Source organism: Somniosus microcephalus, chromosome 19, assembly GCF_052327205.1.
Source record: "Somniosus microcephalus isolate GS21.2 chromosome 19, FLI_Smic_1.0, whole genome shotgun sequence".
In the NCBI taxonomy this organism is placed as follows: domain Eukaryota; kingdom Metazoa; phylum Chordata; class Chondrichthyes; order Squaliformes; family Somniosidae; genus Somniosus; species Somniosus microcephalus.
The window spans coordinates 44,134,636-44,160,697 of NC_141005.1; the positions used below are offsets into that span (position 1 = coordinate 44,134,636).

General features: G+C 44.6%; 1 protein-coding gene across 2 annotated transcripts in view; it reads right to left on the bottom strand.

Annotated features, from left to right (window-relative positions):
* aacs (acetoacetyl-CoA synthetase) overlaps positions 1-26,062 on the bottom strand; it is a 172,355-nt gene that overhangs the window by 70,492 nt on the left and 75,801 nt on the right. For both annotated transcript variants that reach the window (XM_085961694.1, XM_085961693.1), the window contains exons 6-8: positions 13,293-13,407; positions 7,754-7,835; positions 2,037-2,187 (exon numbers count right to left, since the gene is read on the bottom strand). In XM_085961694.1, the coding sequence (XP_085817820.1) occupies positions 2,037-2,187; positions 7,754-7,835; positions 13,293-13,407 (348 nt within the window). The remainder of the gene's footprint in view (positions 1-2,036; positions 2,188-7,753; positions 7,836-13,292; positions 13,408-26,062) is intronic.

Genomic DNA, 26,062 nt, shown 5'->3' on the forward strand with positions numbered 1-26,062 from the left:
TGTTGTAGCTGCACTGGAACAGCTTGGTTAGAGGCGCGGCTAGTTCTGGAGCACAAGTCTTCAGCACAATCGCCGGGATGTTGTCGGGGCCCACAGCCTTTGCAGTATCCAGTGCGCTCTGCCGTTTCTTGATATCAGGTGGAATGAATCGAATTGGCTGAAGACTGGCTTCTGTGATGGTGGGGACCTCAGGAGGAGGCTACCCACCTGCTTCCATTATGGTACATAACATGAGCTTCTACTCTAACTCACAATCCAATGTTCTTGAAGTTTAAAGCTAGCCACAGCCATCTCAACTCTCACCAGCACGTAACTGCAGAGAACGTGGAACTAAGACACCTTTTACAAAACCATAGCTCAGAGAGGTTGATGAAATTATAAAGGAAAATGTGTTACAATTTAAGCAAAATTGCAACATTTTCAGACCAAGATTACATTTCTAAACTGGCATTTTTAATAAGGTTGGCAGGATCGAATCCAAAATAAAAAGGAAGTTACTAAATACTCAGTCGTGCACACAATTATTAGCAGTATAAAAGCCTGTAAGATTATATCCAACATCATGAAACTCTGCTGATTTTTGAAAAATTAAACCACTGAATCAAAATAGAGTCTTTAAATTTGGAATCCACAGAAATCCTTTTGAATAGGGATTTTGAACTGACAGAATTAACCTATTACAAATGAATAGGATGTAACCCGATTCTCAATATTTTAAACATGTAGTAGCTATACTTTGCAGATTAATATTCTGCATTCCAAATGAAAGCATTTAAGTTCCTGCCAAAACATGGTATTCAAAATTAAATGTTAATTGAAGCATCTACTGAGTTCAGAAAGAAACTATTGCAGGAAAAGGGCAGTTTCATTTAAAACCATTTTCTAATTGCTTACAATGTAATTATAGATTTATTTTTACATTATGGTTATGCGCGTGCATGCTCGCAATGGATTCCATTAGTACAGCACCTTTAATTGAGTAAGCTTACATTATTTTAACTTGCATTTAGTTAAGTTATTAACTACTGATAGGTGTCCCGTGGCATTCCTCACAGAGTCTCGGGTCTGGAGTACAGCCGTGATGTTTAGCTGCCATCTGAGCTTTGAGGCCATTCCTCTAAAGAGGCAATCCAGGTAACTTAGCTCCTTATAAAACTAATGAGATCAGGCGGAGAGAACTGGAAGGTTGGGGGGGAAAAGAGAAGGGACAATGGACAGTGAAAGAGGGTAGAATGGAGGCCAGGGGAAAACGTACCCGAATGAAATGAGAGAAGGTAACGCGAAGGGCAGGGTGGGCGAGGGAGCGAGGGGCAGGGTGGGCAAGGGAGCAAAGGAGAGGGCGAAGGAGCGAAGGGCAGGGCCGAGCGAGGGAGTAAAGGGCAGAGTGAGGGGCAGGGCGGGCAAGAGAGCGAAGCGCAGCGTGGGCGAGGGAGCGAAGGACAGGGCGAGGGAGCGAAGAGCAGAGCAAGGGGCAGGGTGGGCGAGGGAGCGAAGGGAGCGATGGGCAGAGCGGCCGAGGGAGCGAAGGACAGGGCGAGGGAGCGAAGGGCAGAGCAAGGGGCAGGGCGGGCGAGGGAACGGAGGACAGGGCGGGCGAGGGAACGGAGGACAGACAGACAGACAGTGAATAGAAGGAGGGTTCAAAGGATAGGGGAGGAATGGAAGAGATGAGTTTGAAGAGGGTGGAGTGGAAGAGAGAACCTTGGATGGAGCTGAAGGAGAGACGTTGGATGAAGCAGGTAAGAAATAACATTGAATTAGGAGGACCACGGAAGGAAAGGGTGGGGCGGGGAAGAAGGGAGGGGGGATGGAAGGAAGGGAGGGAGGGAGGGACGGACAAGCAGAGAGAGTGGGAAAGAACAAAAACCTATGCAATTTAAAAAAAGTAAAATACAGATCCAGTTCACTTTTCATTTTCCTACTGAATGCAAGTTCAAATACAACATGATGAAGTTCAAATAACTACAGTTAAATAAAATTAAACAGGTCTCATCTCTCAAAATATTTATCCTCTCAAAGCCTCAGGGGTTACCTACCCCAGCTGAGTGTACCATGCATTTCGGTGCCCCTGTTGTGCCAGAAGAATACATGATGAAAAGCGGGTGGTTGAAGGGTAGCTGCTCAAACTCCAACTGCGGACCATGGTCTCCCTCCTTTCCAGTGGCAAGGAAGTCATCTAGAAACATGCTATGAAAAGAAACACAAAATGGTGCAGTTATAAAACGAACACATTAACTATACTCAAGGGGGAGTGAAAGTCTAGCAGGAATACACGATCAAAATATTCCCTCAGCGTCTCTGCAAAAGAAAATCCATGTCAAAATAATCATTGCTGTTAAAATAAATACATTTTCTACCCACAGAGATTTGGCTCCCATTTCCTCCAGGTTGCGCCAGTGAAATCACTATTGGGAAGGGGCTGTGTGCGTTCCAGAGTGACAACGTTCGGTTGTGCTGGGAGCTTCACCATTAGCCTGGCCTGGAAGCTGATCTGTAGCCACTGCATCCAAGAGTATCAATATACCAGCTGGGTATGCTGCATATATTACCTCTTACAAGTTATCCCATGGAGCACGCAGGCACGTTCCCTCCTTAAGTGAGGATATCGCACTGTAACCTAGAAGGAAGACGACCCAAAATAACAGATCTCTGTTAGAAGAGTCCCCCCACCCTTTTAAAAAAAAAGTCACAGAATATTTCTTTAAAAAAAAGACACCGCAGGAGTACTTTGAATAAGAAGGACTGCCCTAATCTTTCCTCCAAGCTGTTATTAAAAGCCAGATACATCATTCTCATACCTTCTAGACTTTGTGATACATTAGCAACGTGAAGAGGCAATTTTATCACAGTGGAATTTAGCCCTAAGAATGAACATTAAATAAAAATCAGAATTCTTGGAGCAACCGATTGAAACAGCGAGAGAGAGGATGTTGGGCAGAATTTCACCACACCAATCTACAAAACATCATGTGTTGTTTTTAATCTTTCTGTTTGTAATGAAATCTGTTTGTCTTGCCTGTATCCGTTTTGCACTCATGTATATTACCCTCCCCCACACGGTGTATAGTTTCACTTCCTCTTTCCTGACTAACCTGGAAGGTTCCAGGTCTTGGCTCTTGGCTCCGCCCCTGACTTCTCTTACTTAAAGATCTCAGGATCTGTATGACTCATTCCGGTGAGCCAGTTGGTGTGTTGAGATGTTAGCTCTGATCTTAGTGATTAAAAGCCAACTTGTTAAAGTCTATCGGCTGAAAATTCAGTAGCCTTAGCGCCTCATTTGAGGCGCTAGAGGGCCTTGCGCCGGAGTTATGGCCAGTAGTGAAATTCCCTGGGGCCCTAAATCGGCGTTGCTCCGGTAGCGCTGCGCCGGCACCGATGACGTCATCGGTGTGCGCAGCATCCCGGTTGCCGTGGTAACCCGCCCGAACTCCGAAATTGAGTTGCGGCCGCCTAGCCCGTGGCAGCCGCAACCAGCGTTTTGTCAGAGGTGCCTTACTGCAGTTAGCGCCGGCGCATTAAAGGCCCCGCGGCGGCCGGCCGCTTTCCCGCCGGCCGCCTGCCCGCAGCTCCCTCCCCGGACTTCTCCCCCCCACCCCCCCGGAACAGATGCAAGCCCGGCACTTGTCCGAGGTGCCGGGCTCATTTTTAAGCAGATTTGCGCGGGCCGCGGCCGGGTGCAGGCAGCTCCTCCTTAACGGAAGGAGGAGGCCTGCACTTCCCCAGCCTGCCGCACCGCATCGGGTGCCGCAGCGCCGGAATTGCGGCGCGAAACGGCAGTTAGCGCCCTTTTCCAGGCGCTAAGACCCTTCAGTAGCGCCGGCAGCCGTTTGGGCGCGGCGCCACTGAATTTTTGGCGCGCGCAGGGGACTTAGCGCCGGCACTAATTTCCGGCGCTAAAGCCCTGGCTAAGCCAAAACCCAATTTCTAGGCCTATAACTTCTAGTTTTGTGGTTATTGAAGGCACATCACTGTTTCAAATAACATTTAAACTAAATTACTGAGTGTGAGGAACATCAGAAAGAGACAATGTATATGCTTACAATTCTGTTTCACAATATGGAAGATTACAAGTTAATTTAAAAAAATCATCTGAACAAGCTCGGAGTTAGAAGCCAGGTCTACTTTTAGGACTGCAATGGGAAATTCAGTACTCAAAATACCGATTAAGCAATGTTTTATGTATATTTAATCCCCTGTTTATCTCACATTCAAATTGTTAGTATTGTATTCACTGTAAAGTTGAAATAATGCAAATGAAGTTAAAATTATTAGATGAATTATTGGTTACCAGTTTTAATGACAAGTTAGAAGTCCATGTATACATTTTGAAAACAAAATTTTAATTCTGTATAAAGTCACTTCATCAAATTGTTAGTAAAGACAATGGCCCTGAATCTGCGGTCAGTATGACGGCAAACTGTCAGCGTGCGGCATCATACCAGCTTTGAAACTGAGCGCAACGCCAGGATTTGGCACATGCGGTCTTTCAATGACAGCTCTGAAATTGGCTGCGCTGTGCAATCCCTCCCCCCCCCCCCCCCCGCACCGCCCCACCCCCACACAGAGCCAGCAAGCAGTGAAATCTCGTAAATCATTGAAACTAGTGCAAACTTCGGCTCTTCTGCAGTAATACCGCTGGTAAATTCCCCACTAAAACTAGACCCAAAGAGTTTTAGCAGCATATCGTTAAACAAATGTTAAGGGCCTGGTAAACTAATTTTAATTTTGTGCAGTGTGAAATTTGTCTATTTTAATAAAAAATTAAAATGAAGAAACTTTTCAAAAAAAGTTATTTACTTTTTTTTTAATGTTTGTGCATCTTTATTTTAGGTTTGCCTTTGCCCCATGTGAGAACCCCAATCTTTCTTTTGCTCTCTCTAACTATTTTAAACTATTTTACTCACTTCCTTGTTCACTGGCTGTGAGAATTCTGCCTTTTGATTGGCTGCTTAGACAGCCTGTTGACCTCGCGGCAGTTCGCGCATGGGGATCCCCCATTAAGTTCTGCCGAGTTGAATTCAAGGTCGGGAAACCCAAAGTTCTCGACTCGGGGATCGCGAGATCCCTGGGCGGAACGTACATCGGGGCCAGCAGCTAACGGCTTAGCTTCGCTGCTGGCCGCAAATTTCAGGCCAAAAAAATGCAGCAAATTGATTCCTTGTACATTGAAATAAGGGAAAACGCTTGCAGGCTGAAAAGCACTGTAGACTAATGGCTCAAGACAACCAAAATACATGTTATATAGAGTCCAGTAAACGCTGGTTTAACTGTGCAGATGGAGGTTGTTGTAAATATCCAGACCAATTCCACAGATGTATTATTTTATATTAGTTTGTTAGCATAACTTGAACATCATTTATGATCCATAATAATGACCTTTCCAAAAAATATTAACTCGGCATTCTAGCTTCCAATATGGGGAGGGGAAGGAGGGGGCAAAAGAGTGGAAGGAGGGAGGGAAAAATAGTGTCTTTTAAAGAAAAACTCTACATAAAATCTGTTTGAAAGAGAAAAAGGGGAAAAAAAGTTAATGGGGGAAAAATTGGGTCGCGCCCTGAAAAAGTTAGCGCCCCCGCGCCTGAAATTCACCAGTAGCGTCCCAAGAGGGTGGCGGGGCGCTGCTGGAAGCACCCCACCTCCCTCTTGGGGCGCTGCAAGTGAATATCGCGACGCTACATGCCACAGCGCCACGCTCTGCGGCACATCGTGCAGCGGTACTGTAGGCCTTCCTCCCCTTCTTAAAGGGGAGGGGCCTAGCGCAGCACGACCCGGGGACCAGCTGGGCCACCAGGGATCGGAGTGCCGGCAAAAGAGCCTGGCACTCAAAAGAAGTGCCGGGCTCACGGAGCGCAGCTGGCGGGGGGGGGGGGGGGGGGGGGGGGGGGGTGCTTCACAGAAAGCTTGGGATGGCAAAGCGGGCAGACGGCCAGCAACAAAAATGGCCGCCTGGCACCTTCCCTGTAATTTGCGCCGCCCTGGCTGCAGGTATGCCCCCCTGACCCAGTCGGACAGTGTCCGGCGGTAAGTCAGGGGGCGTTCCCGAAGATCGCGGCCGGAGCGCTGCGCACGGCAATGACGTCATCGCTGGAGGTGCAGCGCCGCAGGGCGCTAACGTTTACCGCCGCCGCCAACCTCCCGCTGAATTTCACGGGAGGCGTTAGCGGCGCCACGCCCAGGCGCTAGTTGTTTTGCGCCGCGTTAGCGCCCAAGCGGGTGCTAATGGGAGCGCAAATCAAACTAATTTATCCCCAATGTATTTTAGTTGTACTGTCTGAGGAAGGAATGAAGGCCAGGACACTGGGATAACTCCCTGCTCTTTTTCAAATTGTACCATAGGATACTTTACATCCATCTGAATAGCAGACGTCTTACTTTGGCTGATCAGAAAGACAGTACCTCCAACAATGCTGCACAGGCTCGTGGACTATGTGCTCAAGTTCCGGAGTGGGATTTGAATCCACAATCTTCTAACTTAAGAGGTAAGAGTAGGTATCAGAAGTGGCTTACTGGTTGCACTCTTACCCAATTCAGAAGGATGTAGCTTCAAGCCGTGCTCTTGGACTTGAGCACATAATCTAGGCTAACACTCCAGTGCAGTACTGCAGACCCATCATTCAGATGAGACGCTACACCGAGGTCCTGTCTATCCGCTCAGGTGGACGTAAAAGATCCCATTATCGAAGAATAGGGGAGTTCTCTCGGTGTCCTGGCCAACATTTATCCCTCAACCAACACCACTAATTGGTTATTCAGCTCATCACTGTGCTCAAATTGGCTGTGTTGCTCTACATTTCAACAGCGACCACACTTCATTGGCTGTGAAGCATTTTGGAACTTCCAGAGGTCATGAAACGTGCTATATTAATGCAAGTTCTTTTGTTTCTTCCTTTCTTTACCAGCCAAACAAACACCAAATTTGTATAAATCAAGTTCCTAGTGGACATAAATAAATGTCAAACTACCCATAACATGGCATTCACTTGCAGTCCCACTCAACGTACATTAGGGCAGCTTGTGTGGGGAAAGGGAAAAGGTCCTAATGGTAGGTACTTTTCTGTGGTTGGAGCTAGTGCACAGAACAGCACCAGTGAGCATTACCTTACACCTTGCAACCAACCGGTGTGATATCTGATCTACGACTGTGATAATAGACACTAGACACAGAGGTAAAGGTATTCTATTCCCCAGAATCGATTAACACTCGCCTTGGGCATAAAGTTCAATGTTTAAACTTCCAAAGTAAACATCAACCTGCCTTTCTTTCAGATACCAATTGAGCCACTGTACTCCCAGCATTTTGTTTTTATTCAAGATTTATATTCATTTGTCTTGTGAAGTACAGGTTTGTAAAACTAGTAGTTTTAGAGTTGACAAGTGAAAGTATCTTAATTTGAATGCTGGCCTTCTGTACAACCACCCCCCCCCCCCCCACCCCCATTCCACCACCATCACTTGTGACAGAACATTCAGCCATTTTGGCCTGTCTCTCTGGAACTGTTCATCTAAACCATTCACCTTTTGCTATCCCCTCCACCACCCCATCCTCTCTCCAGCTTTAAAGTTTCCTCTTCAAAACCCATCTTTTCGACTGTGCCTTCCGTCTACTCGGTGCCAACTTCTCTTCTGTGAGTACCTTGGGACATTCAAGATGCTACAGAAATGCTAGCAATAGTTGTCATCATATTATCTGCGTAGAAATATCAGTTGACATTGCAACAAATACTCAGTCAGAATATTATTCATGAGTTTTCACCTGTTCGGTATCCTGGACAGGTCCACGGTCTCTCTTGGTCGTACATAGGGAATTATTATTACCTTCCTCAAGTCGGGCAAACCTGAAAGAGCAAATAAAGTCATGTTGATTGATCTGAACTGGCATAGTGCTACTGAAATAGCACAAAGTTAGACTCATCAGTAACATAACCCGAGGTTTTAGCTACAAATGAGAATTTTCCTAGAAACCCCGTAGATTGGCAGTGGTACCTGTCCATTATGGCTGCTCTAGATTGAACTACTTTAAAAATGAATATACATCATTTTATACGACCATCGCCTTTATACGGCCATCTCCAGTGCAAGAGATGCTTTCTTAATCACCTGCCACATTTTCTCTATGGGAAGTATTTCTTTTTTTTTTTAAGTCCTCAATTGCTCATACTTTACGGTCTAGGACTACGAGCCACATTGAATAACAAAACAGGACTTGCTATTTTTCCAAGAGTAAAAAGTGAAACATATCTTACCAAACATACAATTGATTCAAATCAGATCAACCACCAGCCAGTTCGGATCGAAACCTTTTTCAGTTGATCACAAAGTATTGATGGCTTGACATTTAAGATGATTACCTACTATTTTACTCAAGGATTATATGTTGCAGCTATGCCTGGCCTGTAATGCAAGACCTTCAATAAAATTCATAATGTTGTCTATTTATTGTAACCTCGTGCAAAGTAAGAGTTTAGCATGTATAATAGTAAACCTGTAATGCATATTGTTGCATTATATCGATACATGTTTTTTTTCTTTTCATTTGTGGATTCAAACACTTTTGAGATTATGCAAGTGAAGCAGAACAGCAATTTATTCCGTAGGTAATTCTATGCCTGGGTGTCAGCCATGGCTCAGGGGTAGCGCTCTTGCCACTGAGTCAGAAGGTTATGGATTCAACTCCCATTCCAGAGCCTTGAGGTCATGAAAGGCACTATATAAATGCAATTTTGTTCTTTTATTAGCAATACTATCAACACTGCAAATAAATTAAGAACTGGTGTAACAGTTCACCGAATTTATTGAAGGAAAAAAGTATTTCCCTCTTCTTGAGTACCACAGGAAGGTAACTGCAATACTCCAAACCATTGTGGGCACTGATTTGGTAAGTTTAGCAATTCTTTTGTTGAATTGACCTCACCAATTTTCCTAATTTACATATCAAGCAAAAGGCGAGTAAACTTTACCTAAATTGGATTTTGTTGAAATCCTCGGAGAACATTGCTAATGTATTTATTTTTTGCATAGCTGGTTCAAGTCATGCAAGTCTCTTGAAGATCACCTGCAGCTCTTTAAAACTGGCATTTACAGTCTACTCATAATTCAAAGTCATGCTTTCCATTAAAAGATTTGAATTACACAAGCATTTGAATTAAGCAATGTAAATAAGACAAAAGAGTGAGAATTTAGTACTAAAAACATGGGAATTATCAGATTATTTAAATTGACCAACTTCAAATCAACAGGAATTGACTATTTTCCCTTGCAGTAAAACTTCCTGGTTTGTGCACCATTTTGGTGTCAGAGATGGGCCTGACCAGACCTAGACGTGAACATTTCACCATGTCACCTAATATCATGTACGATAATTTAATTTTACTTTATTCTTCAATTATATCCCCAAGTTTTCATACCCATTAAGGAAAAAAAAAATCTATATAAAAGTAAAATTTGCACCCAAAAGTCGCTTCATGATTTTTGATGTTTTGTAAGGTGACAGATGTTGGAAAACCATTCCAGCGTGAATAAAGTAGCTCATTTAAATACTTAATTGGCTCTATCCTTTCAGGAGTTAATGAGTTCTGTACAAATGGCTACAAGGCTCTATATGTTAGGCTAGCCTGCTGCAGGTAGGGATCAGCCTCGAAAAAAAATCTCATGACATTTTGGATAGTGCTAATAGGTGAGTCAGTCTTTTCAGTCCATTGGGTCATCATTTTCCTGAGTTGAATTAGAGGTATTTTATTATTTTGTGCACTGCAGTAGCTGAGAGTATTAGATAGATAATACCGATGTCTTAAAATGAGGCTTTTTGAGTATTAGCATATGAATACTTAATGCGTTTGTTTGAAATTGATTTATCTGCTATTTAATGGCAGTGCCAAGTAACCAACTCATTTATTTTAAATTGCCCCTCCATTAAAAAGTGGACAAGGTAATTTCATATGGACGCCAATGGTCAGAGAGCCTAATTTCAAGGTGTTTCTTTAGCATTAGTCCAACTACAGGAAACTCTTTTTTATCCGGCACTGACGGGACCGGCGTGGTGCTGGTTGATCAAAAAGTCCGGATTGCAGAGAGGTATAGTAAAAGGTACGAGAGCCCCGTACACGGCCACAGATCCAGGCGTCCCTGTTGCATGGCAACAGGTGCAGGAACCCCGGTTACACGGCCACAGATCCAGGAACCCCGGTTACATGGCCACAGATCCAGGAACCCCGGTTACATGGTCACTAATGTGAAGTAAAACTTACCTGAACCTACTCCTGAATTTTGCCGGTTAAGAGAGATTTCCGGTTATTTAGGTGCCGGTAAAAAGAGTTTCCTCTATTCCTTTAATTAAAGAATAATGGGTATCTACAGTGATTTATAGCCACAGATTAAATGTCAGGTATGAAAAGTTGTAGTTTAAGCTGTGGTAGACCCTTGGCGTGAAGGAGGTTGGTAGCTATGATTAAAACTGCAGCTTTTCAAACCTGACATTTAACCCATGGGTATAAATCGCTCCACAGACCTACTCTTGGGGACGTGCACTCAACGCATTCTTTTCTGATCCTGCAAATACAAAACACTTTTAGTTCTCCATCAAAAAACAGGCACTTAAATATGAAAGTTTGAAACCTCAAACCCTAATCAATTTTCATATCAGCAAAAAAAATCTTTGTAAATCATAAATTCTATGCAGTATTGCCAATTTAACATCCTCAGAAGCACGTCTTTGTTGTACTTTTCACCTGGAAACTGCGAGGCAACAAGCGGTTACTTTTAGCAAAAAAGCTGACCGAATTATAATTACTGCATCTGATCGGATTTCACCAAGTTATGAAGATTATTACAAGCATTTAATTTCACAGCATAAATCTAACCTTTAATTAAACACTCGAGAAATGATTGCTGAAAAAAACTGAAATTTGTTTTTGAAGTAAATGTTTTAACCTGAAGGAAAATAGAAATTCAAAGAAATAACACAAGGGTTTAAAAAAAGTGTTGCCTCGGGCAGGAGTTTATGCATTTTAGCTCCTCTGTTGGTCCAGTTAAACATGCGCACATGACTGCTGCTTGATGTTGTTTCCCCCGACCCTCCCCACCAGCTCTTCCAATGTAAGGCACCAATGTCATTAAGCACCCAACAGTATAACACAACTTGATAGAGTAAAACTCTCCCTTACTTTGTGCTGCAACTCCAACCTCAAAAAACACCTCCAACCATACCAGTGCAACATTTATTTTCCATTTCCCCTACCAGCCATCCAGTGGCCTCTGAGTCAGACCACCAATCAGTGCCAAATTGGTGAAAGTTTTGCACTGTAAGTCCCCTAATATCCAGTCTCATTTCACATACAGTCCTTATAGCCAGCAAGCCCCTAATATCCGATCTTATTTCATATACAGTCCTTATAGCCAGCAAAAAGAGACTGTCATCCCATCAGAATGGGCCAGACCCCACAGATGAAAGGCTAGTGTCCAACCTACAACCCCACCCAGTTTCCCCAATGTTAACTTATTTTTTAAATGTCAACTGAGTACAATTAATTATTTATTTTTAAATCAATCAGAGTTACACATTTATTTATGCCCAACACGCAAGAATCATCTTTGGTCAAATTACCAATAATTGAAAGCCAACCAGGACACTAAAACTGATTTTTTTTTTTTAATTCGTTCCTGGGGTATGGGCGTCGCTGGCAAGGCCAGATTTATTGCCCATTACTAACTGTCCTAGAGAAGGTGATGGGGAGCCACCTTCTTGAACCACTGCAGTCCGTGTGGTGAAGGTACTCCCACAGTGCTGTTAGGGAGGGAGTTCCAGGATTTTGATCCAGCGACGATGAAGGATCAGCGATATACTTCCAAGTCAGGATGGTGTGCGACTTGGAGGTGGTGGTTTTCCCATGCGCCTGCTGCCCTTGTTCTTCTAGGGGGTAGAGGTCGTGGGTTTAGGAGGTGCTGCCAAAGAAGCCTTGGTGAGTTGCTGCAGTACATCTTGTAGATGGTACACACTGCAGCCACGGTACACTGGTGGTGAAGGGAGTGAATGTTTAAGGTGGTAGATGGGGTGCCAATCAAGCGGGCTGCTTTGCTCTGGATGGTGTCGTGCTTCGAGTGTTGTTGGAGCTGCACTCACCCAGGCAAGTGGAGAGTATTCCATCACACTCCTGACTTGTGCCTTGTAGATGGTGGAAAGGCTTTGAGTCGTCAGGAGGTGAGACACTCGCCGCAGAATACCTAGCCTCTGACCTGCTTTTGTTGCCACAGTATTTATGTGGCTGGACCAGTTAAGTTTCTGGTCAATGGTGACCCCCAGGATGTTGATGGTGGGAGATTCAGCGATGGTAATGCTGTTGAATGTCATGGGATGGTAGTTAGACGATCGCTTGTTGAAGATAGTCATTGCTTGGCACTTGTGTGGCGTGAATGTTACTTGCCATTTATCAGCCCAAGCCTGAATGTCGTCCAGGTCTTGCTGCATGTGGGCATGGACTGCTTCATTATCTGAGGAGTTGCGAATGGAACTGAACACTGTGCAGTCATCAGCAAATATCCCCATTTCTGACCTTATGAAGGAGGGAAGGTTATCGATGAAGCAGCTGAAGATGGTTGGGCCTAGGAATTATTCCTTGAAGATTGACAATTTTCATCCAGAAAAAAAAAAGGAATTACTAAACTAAATTGACTGATACTGAAGTTGAGGAGAAGTACTACAAGGAAGATTAAAACAAAGTCCTTTATTTTTTTCCACTTTCACAAGATTCAATGGTGGCATTAGTTTTTTTTAGTACTAGAAAAAAAAGAGACGGGTGAGGTGTGACTCAATAGAGATCTTTAAAATTATGAAGGGGTTTGATAGGGTAGGCGTAGAGAAGAGGTTTTTACTTGTGGGGGAGACCAAAACTAGGGGTGATAAATAGAAGATAGTCACTAACAAATCCAGTAAGGAATTCAGGAGATAGAATGTGGAACTCGCTACCACACGGAGTGGTTGAGGCGAATAGCATAGATGTATTTAAGGGAAAGCTAGGTAAGGGAGGGGGAAAGGAACAGAAGGATGTGCTGATAGGGTTAGATGAAATGGGGTGGGAGGAGGCTCGCGTGGAGCATCAACACTGGCACAGACCAGTTGGACCGAATGGCCTGTTTCTGTGCTGTAATTAGGATGTATTCTAGTGTACACTGACTGCACCTGACCATTGCTGTCCACACAGGCTCGATAAATAAATCAGTAACTTATGGTCCATGTCCACGATGCTTAACAAGATGTGCATATCATAACAAGCAGGCGCAAGAAATGAATCTCAATTTACCTTTCACCACACTCTGCAGCTTTTCCATGTGATCATGTTCTTTACCATTGTAAACAACCGCTTCAACTGAAAAAATAAGTTTTGGTTGGATCTGAGAGATCCTGTCCAGTACACCCTGTGGAGAAATTGGCAATGGTAAAGCTTTAGAAGCATGTTATGTAAATAATTAATTTAAAAACTGGCATATACGTAGAACAAATGAAAGGGATCAATTACAGATATATATTCAGAGTATTTTCTATAAGGCCAGTACTTAAGTACTCATACATTACTCTGTATAAAAGTTTCTTTTTTCCCCCATCCTCCCCCAGTATTACTATGATGCAAAATTCGATCAATGTGCAGCCCTGAGAACATATTCAGATTTTTGGGTAAATCCCTTTCCCTCAACATTGAATGAGGTGAAAAGGAAGAAAAATAGCTTGCATTCTGCCCTAATAAGCTGGCTGCACAGGGAGGTCACTGTGAAGAGATCATGGTGCGTGATGTGCAACACACAGAAGTATGGAACATAAAACAAAGATATAATTTAATGCTCAGTTTTGAATCTTTCAGTTATAGGAAGTGAGTAACGGATGCAACTTCAGGCGTGGCTAAAACTACAGTCTGAACAGCAAAACGTTTGACAGCATACAAAAATCAATGCTCCATTTCAAACAAATCTTTTCAACTTTCAGGATATAGCAAATTGGCTACAATTTTGTCGTGAATAAATACACTTATAAACCAAATGTCTTTAAAACTTAAAATACATCACACATATAAACATGTAAACCTACAACCGAATGGCAATTGCCTGCCATGGGCCCACAGTCATGTCAAGTGTCCTGAATTGTCTAGGACAACCTGAATATAGCAGTGAAAAAGTGTCTAGTGCAATTTTCATAGAGTGCACCAATATTCCAGGTTGGCGATATCCCGCCCCCATCCTTACCCTTACATTAGGTGCATGGGTATGAGCCAACTACAAGAGGGAAAGAAGCATCAAAAAAAGGCATGCAGCTATCCTTTTACCTACCTGTGACTATAGAAATCATGCATTGTATAAAGTGGTCTTATTCCAGAACTAAAAGGTATAAGTGCATTGTGCTCATAATTAGATGAGTTACAGTTCCTGCTGAATTCACAATTTCTGATGAGACATTAAACCAAGTTCTAGTTTGCCTGATCAGATGGATGCAAAATATCCTATGGCACGGTTACATTTCTCCCTAAATAGCAGCACCAAAAACAGATTATCTGGCCATTCATGTGCTGTTTGTGGAAGCTGTGCACAAGTTGGCTTCTGCAGTTGGCTGTGTAACGACAGTGACTGCACTTCAAAAATAACCCATTGGTTGTAAAGCACTTTAGGATACTCCCAGGACATTATAAGGTGCTAAATAAACGCAAGTTCTTTCTTTCTTGTTTACTTACCAAGAGGAGGCTGAGCCCTTCTCCACTGAGGAGAAAAAAAAACAGTTGAGGGAAAGTCACTCCTGGGCTGTTGTGTGAACACAACATCCGTGTTAGTGAAAGCACTGGAAAAATGCTGCCCACTCAAATTCTGGTACAGTTTGAAATGTTAAATATCAAAGGCTGACACTGGCAGGGTAGAAATATCACAGAAAATGTCAATGTCCAAAATACATCAGCATTTGTGAATACGCAATGAAACCATACACAAATTCCTGCACTGCTTCGCAGAAAAGCGGAGAGCAACCTTATGAAGTGGTTGAGATTCCAATTAAATAAACAGACAGCAAAAGTGGTGCAGTATGTGCCAAACAGAATCACTGGGGGTACTTTGGCTCGACTAGAAGATACAAGCCACTGGTAAAAAGTCCAATCAAATCAGCTGAAAGTTTCAATGAAGAAGGTCACTAAAGCATTCTGCGCTCCAAAGACTAATAATGTGTGTAAAAGAACAAGCTAATCATAAGAGAGAGAAACTATTGATTGGCTGGAAGTGAAGCAACAGAAGAAAGATTACAGGAAACCATAATCATTTATCAATGGTATGAAGGGGAGAGCTTACTTCAGAACCTTGGTACCTTCAATTGTCTGTTTAGAAAATGTAATATCATTTCAGTCTAATTGTCAAAAGCATGACTGAAGTTAGGTATTAATTTGTCCTACCTGGTCATTTAATTAAAAGCGCACACACGCAAACCCAAAGGATGACAAGAGTTGTACCAATTTTCATTAGCCACTTCAATACCCCTCATAAACCTTTGATCTCCATGATGAAACAGTACCATAGTATGATCAGCAGATACTTAAGAATTTTTTTAAAACGATGTGTGGCTCCTCAATTAATGAAGAGCTTCACAAAGAAAAAGACTAGAAGCTATTATGCAACTTTGGAACTCTGTCTTCTTTAATCTACAATGCACAGCATTCTGCAGCTCAGCTAAACTATTGTCAAATGATGAAACACAACCGAGATTTCTCAGGATCAATGACAAGCCATCTGAATTCCAAAGAACCTGACCATCCAGATACAAATTAGAATTCTCAAAAACATATTTGGGAAGGTTCTGATTTAAATTAGATGGGGGGAAATAAACAATCCCCAGTCTTCAAACTGAGAAAAAGCAGCTTGCAGTCAAAGCTACAGTCAATCTCGCTTAGAAATTCTCTCTCATGTCTGAATACAAACATAAACATATTATTCAATTCCATCTAAATGATATGTAAAGTAATCTTGATGCATATCATGGTACCATTCCATTTAAGTTAATTGCTTGCTAGAATGTCATTTTCATTGACTATACAACCCTCTTTAGGAGAACAGAGAGATTTTGATGCATTCAGAAAGCTGTTGAGAGTTCAAAGAGTTGGCATTTTCCATCTATTTCAAAGATACCAATTAACTGAAGATTTGGCTTCAAAACAATTATCCCCAACTTTTTAAATATAAGCTTCTCTCTAAACTTAGTGCGAGATGTTTTAGAAGGTTACCGTTTTATTATTTATGGACTTTGTTTAAAAACTTTTACAGTTCCATCAAGACAATTTGTAACCAGGGATAGATGATGCTGTTTGAAATATAATTTTAAAAAAGAATCCTTGACTGCTATTCCAATGGCTCAGCACATTAAGCCAGAGAGTCGCTCAGGCCAGGAAGGTCCAAGCTTTAATCCTCAGTCTCTGCTGAGCTCGCCCATCTTGGCTGACACAGGAAGGGGCACAAGAAATCGCAACATCGATGTGGTAGATGGGGAGGGAGGGAGGAGAGAAAGCAGGCTAAGTCTCATACTCCCCACTACTGATCTCTATTCAGCAACCCCTGCTGCACATCTGTAGGCTTCAGGCTTAGCTGTGATGTGCTCTTCAAAATTCAATAATGTGATGACACTCACTGTATGGCTAAAACAAACACCTGCATTTATGTAGAGCCTTTAATGTAGTAAAACGTCACAAGGCACTTCGCAGGAGCAAAAATCAGCCAAAAATTGACACCGGACCAAAGGAGGAGACATTTGGACAGGTGACCAAACGGTTGGTCAAAGAGATAGGTGTTAAAAAGCCTGTTAAAAGGAGGAGAGGTAGAGAGGCAAAGCGGTTTAGGGAGTTAATTCCAGAGCTCGACAGCTGAAGGCACGGCCACCATTGGTGGGCCGAAGGTAGTGGGGGATGCACAAGAGGTCAGAGTTCTTGGAGGATTGTAGGGTTGAAGAGGTTACAGAGATAGGGAGGGGCGGGATTTGCACGCAAGGATGAGAATTTTTAAATCGCGTTGTGAAGAATGGCCACTCGAGCAAGGTACTGGAGTGTGATTGGACCAAGCAAGGAACCTATGCGTTCGGAGGAGAAGGGAGAGAAAATTGGTAGGAAAAGGACAGTTTTTTTTATTTAAAAAAGATATAGATACATAACTAGTTATGAAAAGGATTGCAGGGATAGGTATTGGTACAGAAACCAAATACTGAAAGGTTTACAGTGACTGCAGTCCTGCTCGTACAATGGGAATATCATTTGTAGAATGCAAACAGTCATATCTCAACATATATAATGATTATTGTGAAGATTTTAGTTGGTTGCCACGGTGAGTGGGAGGTTAAGGAGGAATTTCAAGGATTTCTTTTTCTTGGTGTTGCTTGCCTCCATCAACTAGGGAGACTCCATTAGAGTGTAAATACTGCAAGCTTCTTTGTGAAGACGAGAATCAATGCCCAAATTACTCTTCCTCAAGCTATTCTTATGTTTAAAAGGAGAACCTTAGACTCTCAGATCTTTCAGAACACTATTTATTCTGCAAAATGTTATTTAGAAAGAGGAATACATCAGTTTCATTTTGCACTATGTTATTAAATGCAAATATTGCTCAAGGAAATACTTCAGGAGGCCCTCTACTATATAAAAACAATCTCTTCCGAAAACGTCCTTTGCCCCTTTGTAATGGAGCAAAACAGCACTCTTACTATGAATTCCTTCTTCTTAGGCAGTCCCTCGGAACCGAGGATGACTTGCTTCCACACTAAAAATGAGTTCTCAGGTGACTGATGAGCCCAATGCGGGACCTACAGTCTCTGTCACAGGAGGGGCAGACGGTGGTTGAAGGGGCGGGTGGGTGGGGTGCTTGGGTTGACGTGCGCTCCTTCCACTGTTTGCGCTTGGCTTCTGCTTGCTCCCGGCAAAGAGACTCGAGGTGTTTGGCGCCTTCCCGGATGCCTCTCCTCCACTTTGCACGGTCTTGGGCCAGGGATTCCCAGGTGTCGGTGGGGATGTTGCACTTACTGCCAAGGCAACTCTCAAGTAACTCCCTTGCAAACAGCTAAAGGGTGAAGGGGATGGCATCTCAAGAACCATTCTGGAATCGGCCAACCCAGGAAGACTACTCTACCGATTGGGGAATCTGTATTTCCAACCTATGCATTGTTCCCAAGATTGGACTTGTTGGACCAGCTCTAAAGCCTGTTTGAAGTCCCCATTCCCGCCACAGCTTGCACTGAAGCCACTGTGGAACGCTGCAAATAATTGGTATCACAGCAGCCTAAAAAGAGGAAAACCTTATTCAAGTGTCTTAAAATTACAGCCTGATTTAGTTCTGTAAAAAGGGTGAATACTTCAGAATAAAAATGCATTCTCCTTACACTTTCCTTCCCCTTTAATGTTCCACTTTTTCCTGCCTCATTTGTATCTAATCTAACATTTACTTCAACCTATTCAGAGCTCAGTTGCCTGTGTTCTCTCCTCGTTCCACTGGCTTCCACTTCTCCAGCAAGTCAACTTCAAGATTCTCACCCTCAAACCCTGGAATTACTGCTATCCAAAGTATAACCAATAGTTCCATTTATATTGAATTCCTCAATTAATGAAAAACTTCTCAATGCTTAATAAGTCAGTGAGGTGTGCACTAAGCAGGAAAGGAAGGAACATTTGGTGGTCATGGGGTCAAAGAGAGATCAAAGTGATGGTGGGCTTTTGCAGGCAGGGTGCAAAGCATTAACCAAAGTGGATGTGGGACAGAATTGCTCCACCTTATCTGACCAATCTTCTCCATCTGATGGGTGTGTGTGCAGGAACCTCTCTTTTTTCAGACAATGGATTGTTTGTTGTCCAATTGCTCCACAGGCTGATCTTTTAGTCACTACACCCTCACCCTCTGGAATTCAGTCCCAAAATATTTTTGGTTGCCTTCAAAAGCCTCCTAAAAGTTCAACTCGATGACCATGCTTTTGGTCTCTCACTGACCCACCACTACCACATTTTCCTGCTCAGTGCCCACCTTGCTTGCTCAATGATTGAGAATTGTGCTTTTTCATGAGGCGTACAATATAAATGAAGTAATAATTGTAATTTGCCAGACAGTAATTCCTTTAATGAGTGTTTTGTTTTATTTTACGTTAAAAAGGATGGAGTTTGTGTGTTTTACAAACAAGCCAATATAAAATAAGGGACAACATCCAGTTTGACAATTCCAGATCCTCAAAAATTAGCCATAATACACGACTATCTGATAATGTATCTGAAGACTCATTTGCTTGCTTGAGTCAAATCATAAAAAGACCGGAAAACAAATAAAGTAACTACAGGGGCTAGTGTGAATAATGCTGATACTCTTAATATTACAAGATGGTGAGATAACATGAACATTCTACAAGTTTCTCCTCTTGTAATATTATCGAACCAGACTGTTCGCAACCTATGGGAGGCGATTTTCTCAGCCCCGAGGGGTCGGGTATGGCGGCAGGACTGCTGGGAAAATGGCAGAATTTGGGGGTGGGTGGCAAACCCGCCCCCAACCCGCCTCTCTGCCCTCTAGCCAGGAGGCAGGTTGCCGTCCCGCGCCGGGTCCCGTCTCCTTGGAGGCAGGAAGGGATCGAAGCCTATTAATTGCCTGTTAACAGGTAGTTAACAGGCCGAAAATAGGATTGTCCCGTTTTTGCCCTCACAACCGTGGGCTTCCCGAAGGCGCCGAAACCCGCCAGGTCAGCGAGGCGAGTATTGGGTCTGCGGGAGTCGGGGGGGGTGCAAAAGTGTGGTGTGAAGGTAAGTGATGGGTGCTAGAGTGTAGAGGTGAGTATCTGAGGCAAGTGCAAAGTGTTTTTAAAAGTGTACTTACCTTTGTTTCTTCCTGCAGGCTTCAGTCAGTTTCTATATGGAAAATTTCGCACCTCCGTGTTGCAGATGAGAGATGTCCGTTGCATTCTCAGATGCAACAAACATCTCAATTCTGTAAAAGAAAGAAGGTTGATGAGGTTTTGCATGCAAGACCTCATCAAATTGCAGAGATTGTCAGTGTTTGACAGCTTCACAGAGCTGTCAAACGACGACAATTTATGTCAAACATTTTTGACAAATGACACGTCATATGTTGACGTACTCTGCAACCGGCTTTCCTTTAATTGGCCTGCTAAATCAAGGGACAATAGCGTGGGTTGGCCACAACTCGATGGAGGCGGGACATCGACCCGACAAGCAGCAGTCCTACCTCCAATGCGCCGCCATTCACTAAATCGCCCCCTCAGTGTCAGAGTTGACGATGAAATGAGCTTCCAATCACATATCCACGCCATCACCAAGACCTCCTATTTCCACCTCCATAACATCACCCGTCTCCACTCCTACCTCAGCTCATCCACTTCTGAAACACACATCCATGCTTTTGTTACCTCTAGACTTGACTATTCCAACGCACTCCTGGACGGCCTCCCACATTCTACCCTACGTAAACTTGAGGTCATCCAAAACTTGGCTGCCCATGTCCACTGCTCCCTCATTTTTTGAGGATGTAACTGGTAGAATAAATAAGGGAGAACCAGTAGATGTGGTGTATTTGGACTTTCAGAAGGCTTTCGATAAGGTCCCGCATAAGAGATTAGCGTGTAAAGTTAAAGCACATAGGATTGGGGGTAAGGTACTGAATTGGATAGAGAACTGGTTGGCAGACAGGAAGCAAAGAGTTGGAATAAACAGGTCTTTTTCCGAGTGGCAAGCAGTGACTAGTGGGGTACCGCAGGGATCGGTGCTAGGACCCCAGCTATTCACAATATATATTAATGATCTAGACGAGGGAACTAGATGTAATATCTCCAAGTTTGCAGACGACACAAAGCTGGGTGGGCGTGTGTGCTGTGAGGAGGATGCCGAGAAACTCCAGTATGATTTGGACAGGTTGGGTGAGTGGGCAGATGCATGGCAGATGCAGTATAATGTAGATAAATGTGAGGTTATCCACTTTGGTGGAAAAAACAGGAAGACAGATTATTATCTGAACGGCAATAGATTGGGAGAAGGGGAAGTGCAATGAGACCTGGGTATCCTTGTGCACCAGTCGCTGAAGGTAAGCATGCAGGTGCAGCAGGTGGTTAAGAAGGCAAATGGTATGTTGGCCTTCATAGCAAGAGGATTCGAGTACAAGAGCAAGGATGTCTTGCTGCAATTGTACAGAGCCTTGGTGAGACCACACCTTGAGTATTGTGTGCAGTTCTGGTCGCCTTATCTGAGGAAGGATGTTCTTGCCATGGAGGGAGTGCAGCGAAGATTCACCAGACTGATACCTGGGATGGCAGGAATGACGTATGAGGAGAGATTGGGTCGATTGGGCTTATATTCGCTGGAGTTTAGAAGAATGAGTGGGGATCTCATTGAAACTTATAAAATTCTAACAGGACTAGACAGACTAGATGCAGGAAGGATGTTCCCGATGGCGGGGGTGTCCAGAACCAGGGGTCACAGTCTAAGGATAAGGGGTAAGCCATTTAGGACTGAGATGAGGAGGAATTTCTTCACCCAGAGAGTGGTGAACCTGTGGAATTCTCTACCACAGAAGGCAGTTGAGGCCAATTCATTAAATATATTCAAGAAGGAGTTAGATATATTTCTTAAGGCTAAAGGGATCAAAGGGTATGGGGAAAAAGCAGGGACAGGGTACTGAATTTGGATGATCAGCCATGATCTCATTAAATGGCAGAGCAGGCTCAAGGGGATGAATGGCCTACTCCTGCTCCTATGTTTCTATGTGTATTCGTGTGCGCACTGACCTCGAGCTCCCGCACAGTTGATTTGAAAAGCCGCGCAGAGAACTGGACAGTAGCTGGAGCGGGGGAGGGGCCCAATATACAATGGCCCCAGGAATCCAAAGAGACTCGTTTGTGGGTTTTGTGACCTGAGCCGATCGCAATTGCAGCTCTTGAAGTGTGTGTTCCGATGATCGATGGGTTGCTGTGTAACGCCGGGAGGAATTTGGTTTTCTCCCTTGAACTTTGACTTTTCAGCTGGACAGCAGGAGAATCCCCCGCGCTCTGATTATTCGTCTTGCAGCCTTCAGCGCTGGCTCGCGGGATACCAGAGCTGTGCATGTGCAGTGTCTAGTTGGGCCAGATTGTCATCTGCTCCATGCAGAGGTCAGGGGATCCGTTGGTGGCCAGCGGGGGAAGATCGAGGAGCGAGAGAGAGCATAAGACGGTGGCGGGGGGGAAGGGAAGAGAGAGAGAGAGAGACGGACGGGGGGGGGGGGGGGAACGGAAGGAGAGCGAGACAGAGGGCAAGAGAGAGGGACATAAGAACATAAGAAATAGGAGGAGTAGGCGGCCATTTGGTCCCTCAAGCCTGCCCCGATATTCAATAATATCATGGCTGATCTGATCTTGGCCTCAACGCCACTTTTCCGCCCACTCCTCATAACCCTCGACCCCCCTGTAGCTCAAATATATGTTTATCTCCACCTTGAATACATTCAATGACTCCGCCTCCACAGCTCTCTGGGGAAGAGTTTTCCCAAAGATTCACGACCTTCAGAAGAAATTCCTCCTCATCTCCGTTTTAAATGGGCGACCCCTTATTCTGAAACTATGCCTCCTAGCTCTAGATTCCCCCATGAGGGCAAACATCCTCTCAGTATCCACCCTGTCAAGCCCCCTCAGAATCTTATATGTTTCAATAAGATCACCTCTCATTCTTCTAAACCCCAATGAGTATAGGCCCAACCTGCTCAAACCTTCTTCTGAACTGCCTCCAATGCAAGTATATCCCTCCTTAAATAAGGAGACCAAAACTGTACGCAGTACTCCAGGTGTGGTCTCACCAACGCTCTGTACAGTTGTAACAGGACTTCCCTACTTTTATACTCCATCCCCCTTGCAATAACGGCCAACATTCCATTTGCCTTCCTAATTACTTGCTGTACCTATATGCTAACATTTTGTGTTTCATGTACAAGGACCCACAAATCCCTCTGTACCGCAGCATTCTGTAGTCTCACTCCATTTAAATAATAATTTGCTTTTTTATTTTTCCTACCAAAGTGGATAACCTCACATTTTCCCACATTATACGCCATCTGCCAAATTTTTGCCCACTCGCTTAACCTCTCGATATCCCTTTGCAGACTCTTAAGGGCTCGAATTTCACAGGGCTGTGGAGGCAGGAATGGAGGCGTGTGGGGGGTTAAAATTGCAAAAAGTGGTGGGCGGGCCCAACCCCGCCTCCAAGCAATTTTCAAGAAATCGTGTTTACTGCTCCCGTCTCCATCCTAGGCCCTTAAGGCCCTTAACAAGCACTAAATTGCCTCTATTATCCCATTTTGATAGGCCTTGGTGATTTTAACCCTTTTCCGACGTGAAGCACGCCTGCTCTGAAACACGACGGTGAAACCTGGTGGGAGCACAATTGGATTGCTGACTATCAGCTGCAGCTCCACCATTAAATAGGATATTTGATCAGTCATCATTTGCAGGTGGCAGGACTTTGTTGTCTCAGGTCTGGCGGAACTTTTAGAAGGCATAACCACAGCTGTGGAAGTTTGGAGCCTGATACCCATCTCCAGTGTGACCTCCTGGGAAACCCCTCTCGCCACCTTCACTGAGCACTTCCTCAACTGAGGCATATACCAAGTAATCCTAAGCCCTCAATGTGGAAGTCCCATTAGCGAAATGACACACGCCACAACTGCAGCAGTAGCCATTAGATATTTTATTTACAGTAACCATCTGATGGCTTAACATTAAACATCAAATTTCACCCAAGTGACTACCCTTGTGACTATTTGTTCAGTATCTTTCTCTTACGCGTGTTTCTACGTGGTGCTTCCCCTGTGGCTTCAGCAGATGTGGAAGCCCCTTGCTCACTTTCTTGCTGCTCCTGTCTCAACACCTTTGGCGACCGTCCTCTGGGGTTGCAAACCTGTGAGGGCTCGCCAACAATCTGCTGCTCCTGCGGCTGTGCAGGGGTTGAGACGCGATCTCAGTTGGGTGTGGACTCTGGTGGAGCTCTGCAGTGGCATGGAAGTGTGAGTGCTTGGAGAGGAGACCCCACTTCCTTGATGTCTGCCACCAACTTCCCTCTCATGGGTCAGGTCCCCCTCAGCGCTTGCAAGTGGCTTGAGAGCACCTTGCTGCACATCAGGGGGGCCATGGGGACCCGTATCTGCACTGGCAGTCCTACTCAGAAGGACTTCCATGAAGGTCTGGTTTCTCTGTTCAATAGATGAACATCGCTCCTCCAGAGATGTCATTCTATTCAGAACACTCACCATGTTTTCTACACTCTGGCGACTTATCACCTCCATGGAGGTTGCCATCCTTTCCATGGTAATGCGTTCATGCGCCAATGACTCCACAAAGGCTCTGCTCATGTTCGCAATGGACTCCTCCATTCGCTCCACACTTGCAGCGACCCTGGAGACAAAACTCCTGCATCTGTTCCTGGAGTTCCAGCACCGCTGATCTTGTGGATGGACCCAGAGGGTCGACATGCAGCTGAGCCGAGCTGGCAGAGTCCTGCGCCCTCCGACGAGGACTCTCCACTGCTGTCCCTGTCTCCACAATCTGCTGATGCTCACTTGTGAGCTGTGATACACCAGGTGACAACACTACTCTATGTACCGAAGATCCCACCGAGGTGAGAGTGTCTGCGCTGGTGCTGGGTGCGCTGAATTCTGCTGACGCTGCACCCTCAGAGGTTGCAGCTTTCTCTGAGAAATCTGGATGCTCAGGCTCTTCCTCCTGGCTAGTGGGGACAGGTGCTGTCGAGGGTCCTGTAGGGGAGTAAAGGAATGAGTCAGAGATGTGATGCCAAGGTTACATGCACATTGCAGGTGATCATAAGTGCATTTGTTAAAGCTTCAGAATCATTATCAGTGACTCATGCAATGTCAATGAGAGAGATGGAAAACTATTCTGTCACCAGCTTGCTGTGATGCCCCCGTCTGTCCGTCCCCCACTTGCGCATCGTCCTCGAGTCCCACGATCTCCAGGACCGCCTCCTCCCAGGGGGTGAGCTGGGCTACTGAGGGTGGCCCTCCTCCTGTCCTCGCGCTTTCCCTCTTATTGTGAGCTCTCTTTTCCTGCAATGAGGGAGACAAGTGGAGTTTGAGTGAGAATGAAGGAGTGAGTGTAGAGATTCCATAGCATAGATGCTTAGAAGGAGACAAAGATGGAGTGAGGTGGCAAGACCAAGGACCCTCCCTGTGTGTTGTAAGTTGTTTTCCTAGCATCACAGTGATAGGGAGTGTGAGGGCTGCAGAGTCGAATAGTTAGGTGAATGTGACCATAGAGAGAGAGGGAATGGGTAAGGGTGCATGGATGTCAGTGTCAAGTGGGATGTGGAGGAAGAGATTGCTAAAGCTGAGTGCTGGTGAGGAGAGGCAATGGGGATCAGATTGAGGGGGATAGGAAAGTCATATTCACTTTTCCAGTGCGCAGGTCATGAAACCTCTTCCTGCACTGAAGCCAGGTTCTGCGGGTTATCGACAAAGAGTTGACCTCCTGGGCCACCTGGATCCACACAGCCTTGGTCTGCTGGGGAGGCTTCTTCCTCCCTGAAGAAGGGAAGAGCACCTCTATATTAGCTCTTGCTCCTCCACTAAAGCTTGCAGGGCAACGTCATCAAACCTGGGAGCAGACCTAGGTCTCTCGCTGGTCATTCTGCCTCCAGGTCCCTCTAACATGAAAGGCCAAAAGGTTGTCAGTCTGCAGAAGAAGCAAGGCTTGTTGCAGACCTTAAATGCAGCAGCAATGATGACATCATCGGAGGCGAGTTTCAGACTGAAAAAACTAATTGGGCCATGGGTTCCCACATGCTGAAACTCAATTGCCCACTTAAGTTAAAATCGATTCATTCTCCCACATCAATTTAGAATCGGGTGGCTAACACGAAAAGCGGATTACACGACTCCAGCCCGCCCCAGTAACAAAATCGAGCCCTCTCTGTCCTCCTCAAAACTTGCTTTCCCACCTATCTTTGTATCAGCAGCAAATTTGGCTACAGGACACACGGTCCCTTCATCCAAGTCATTAATATAGATTGTAAATAGTTGAGGCCCCACACCACTGATCCCTGTG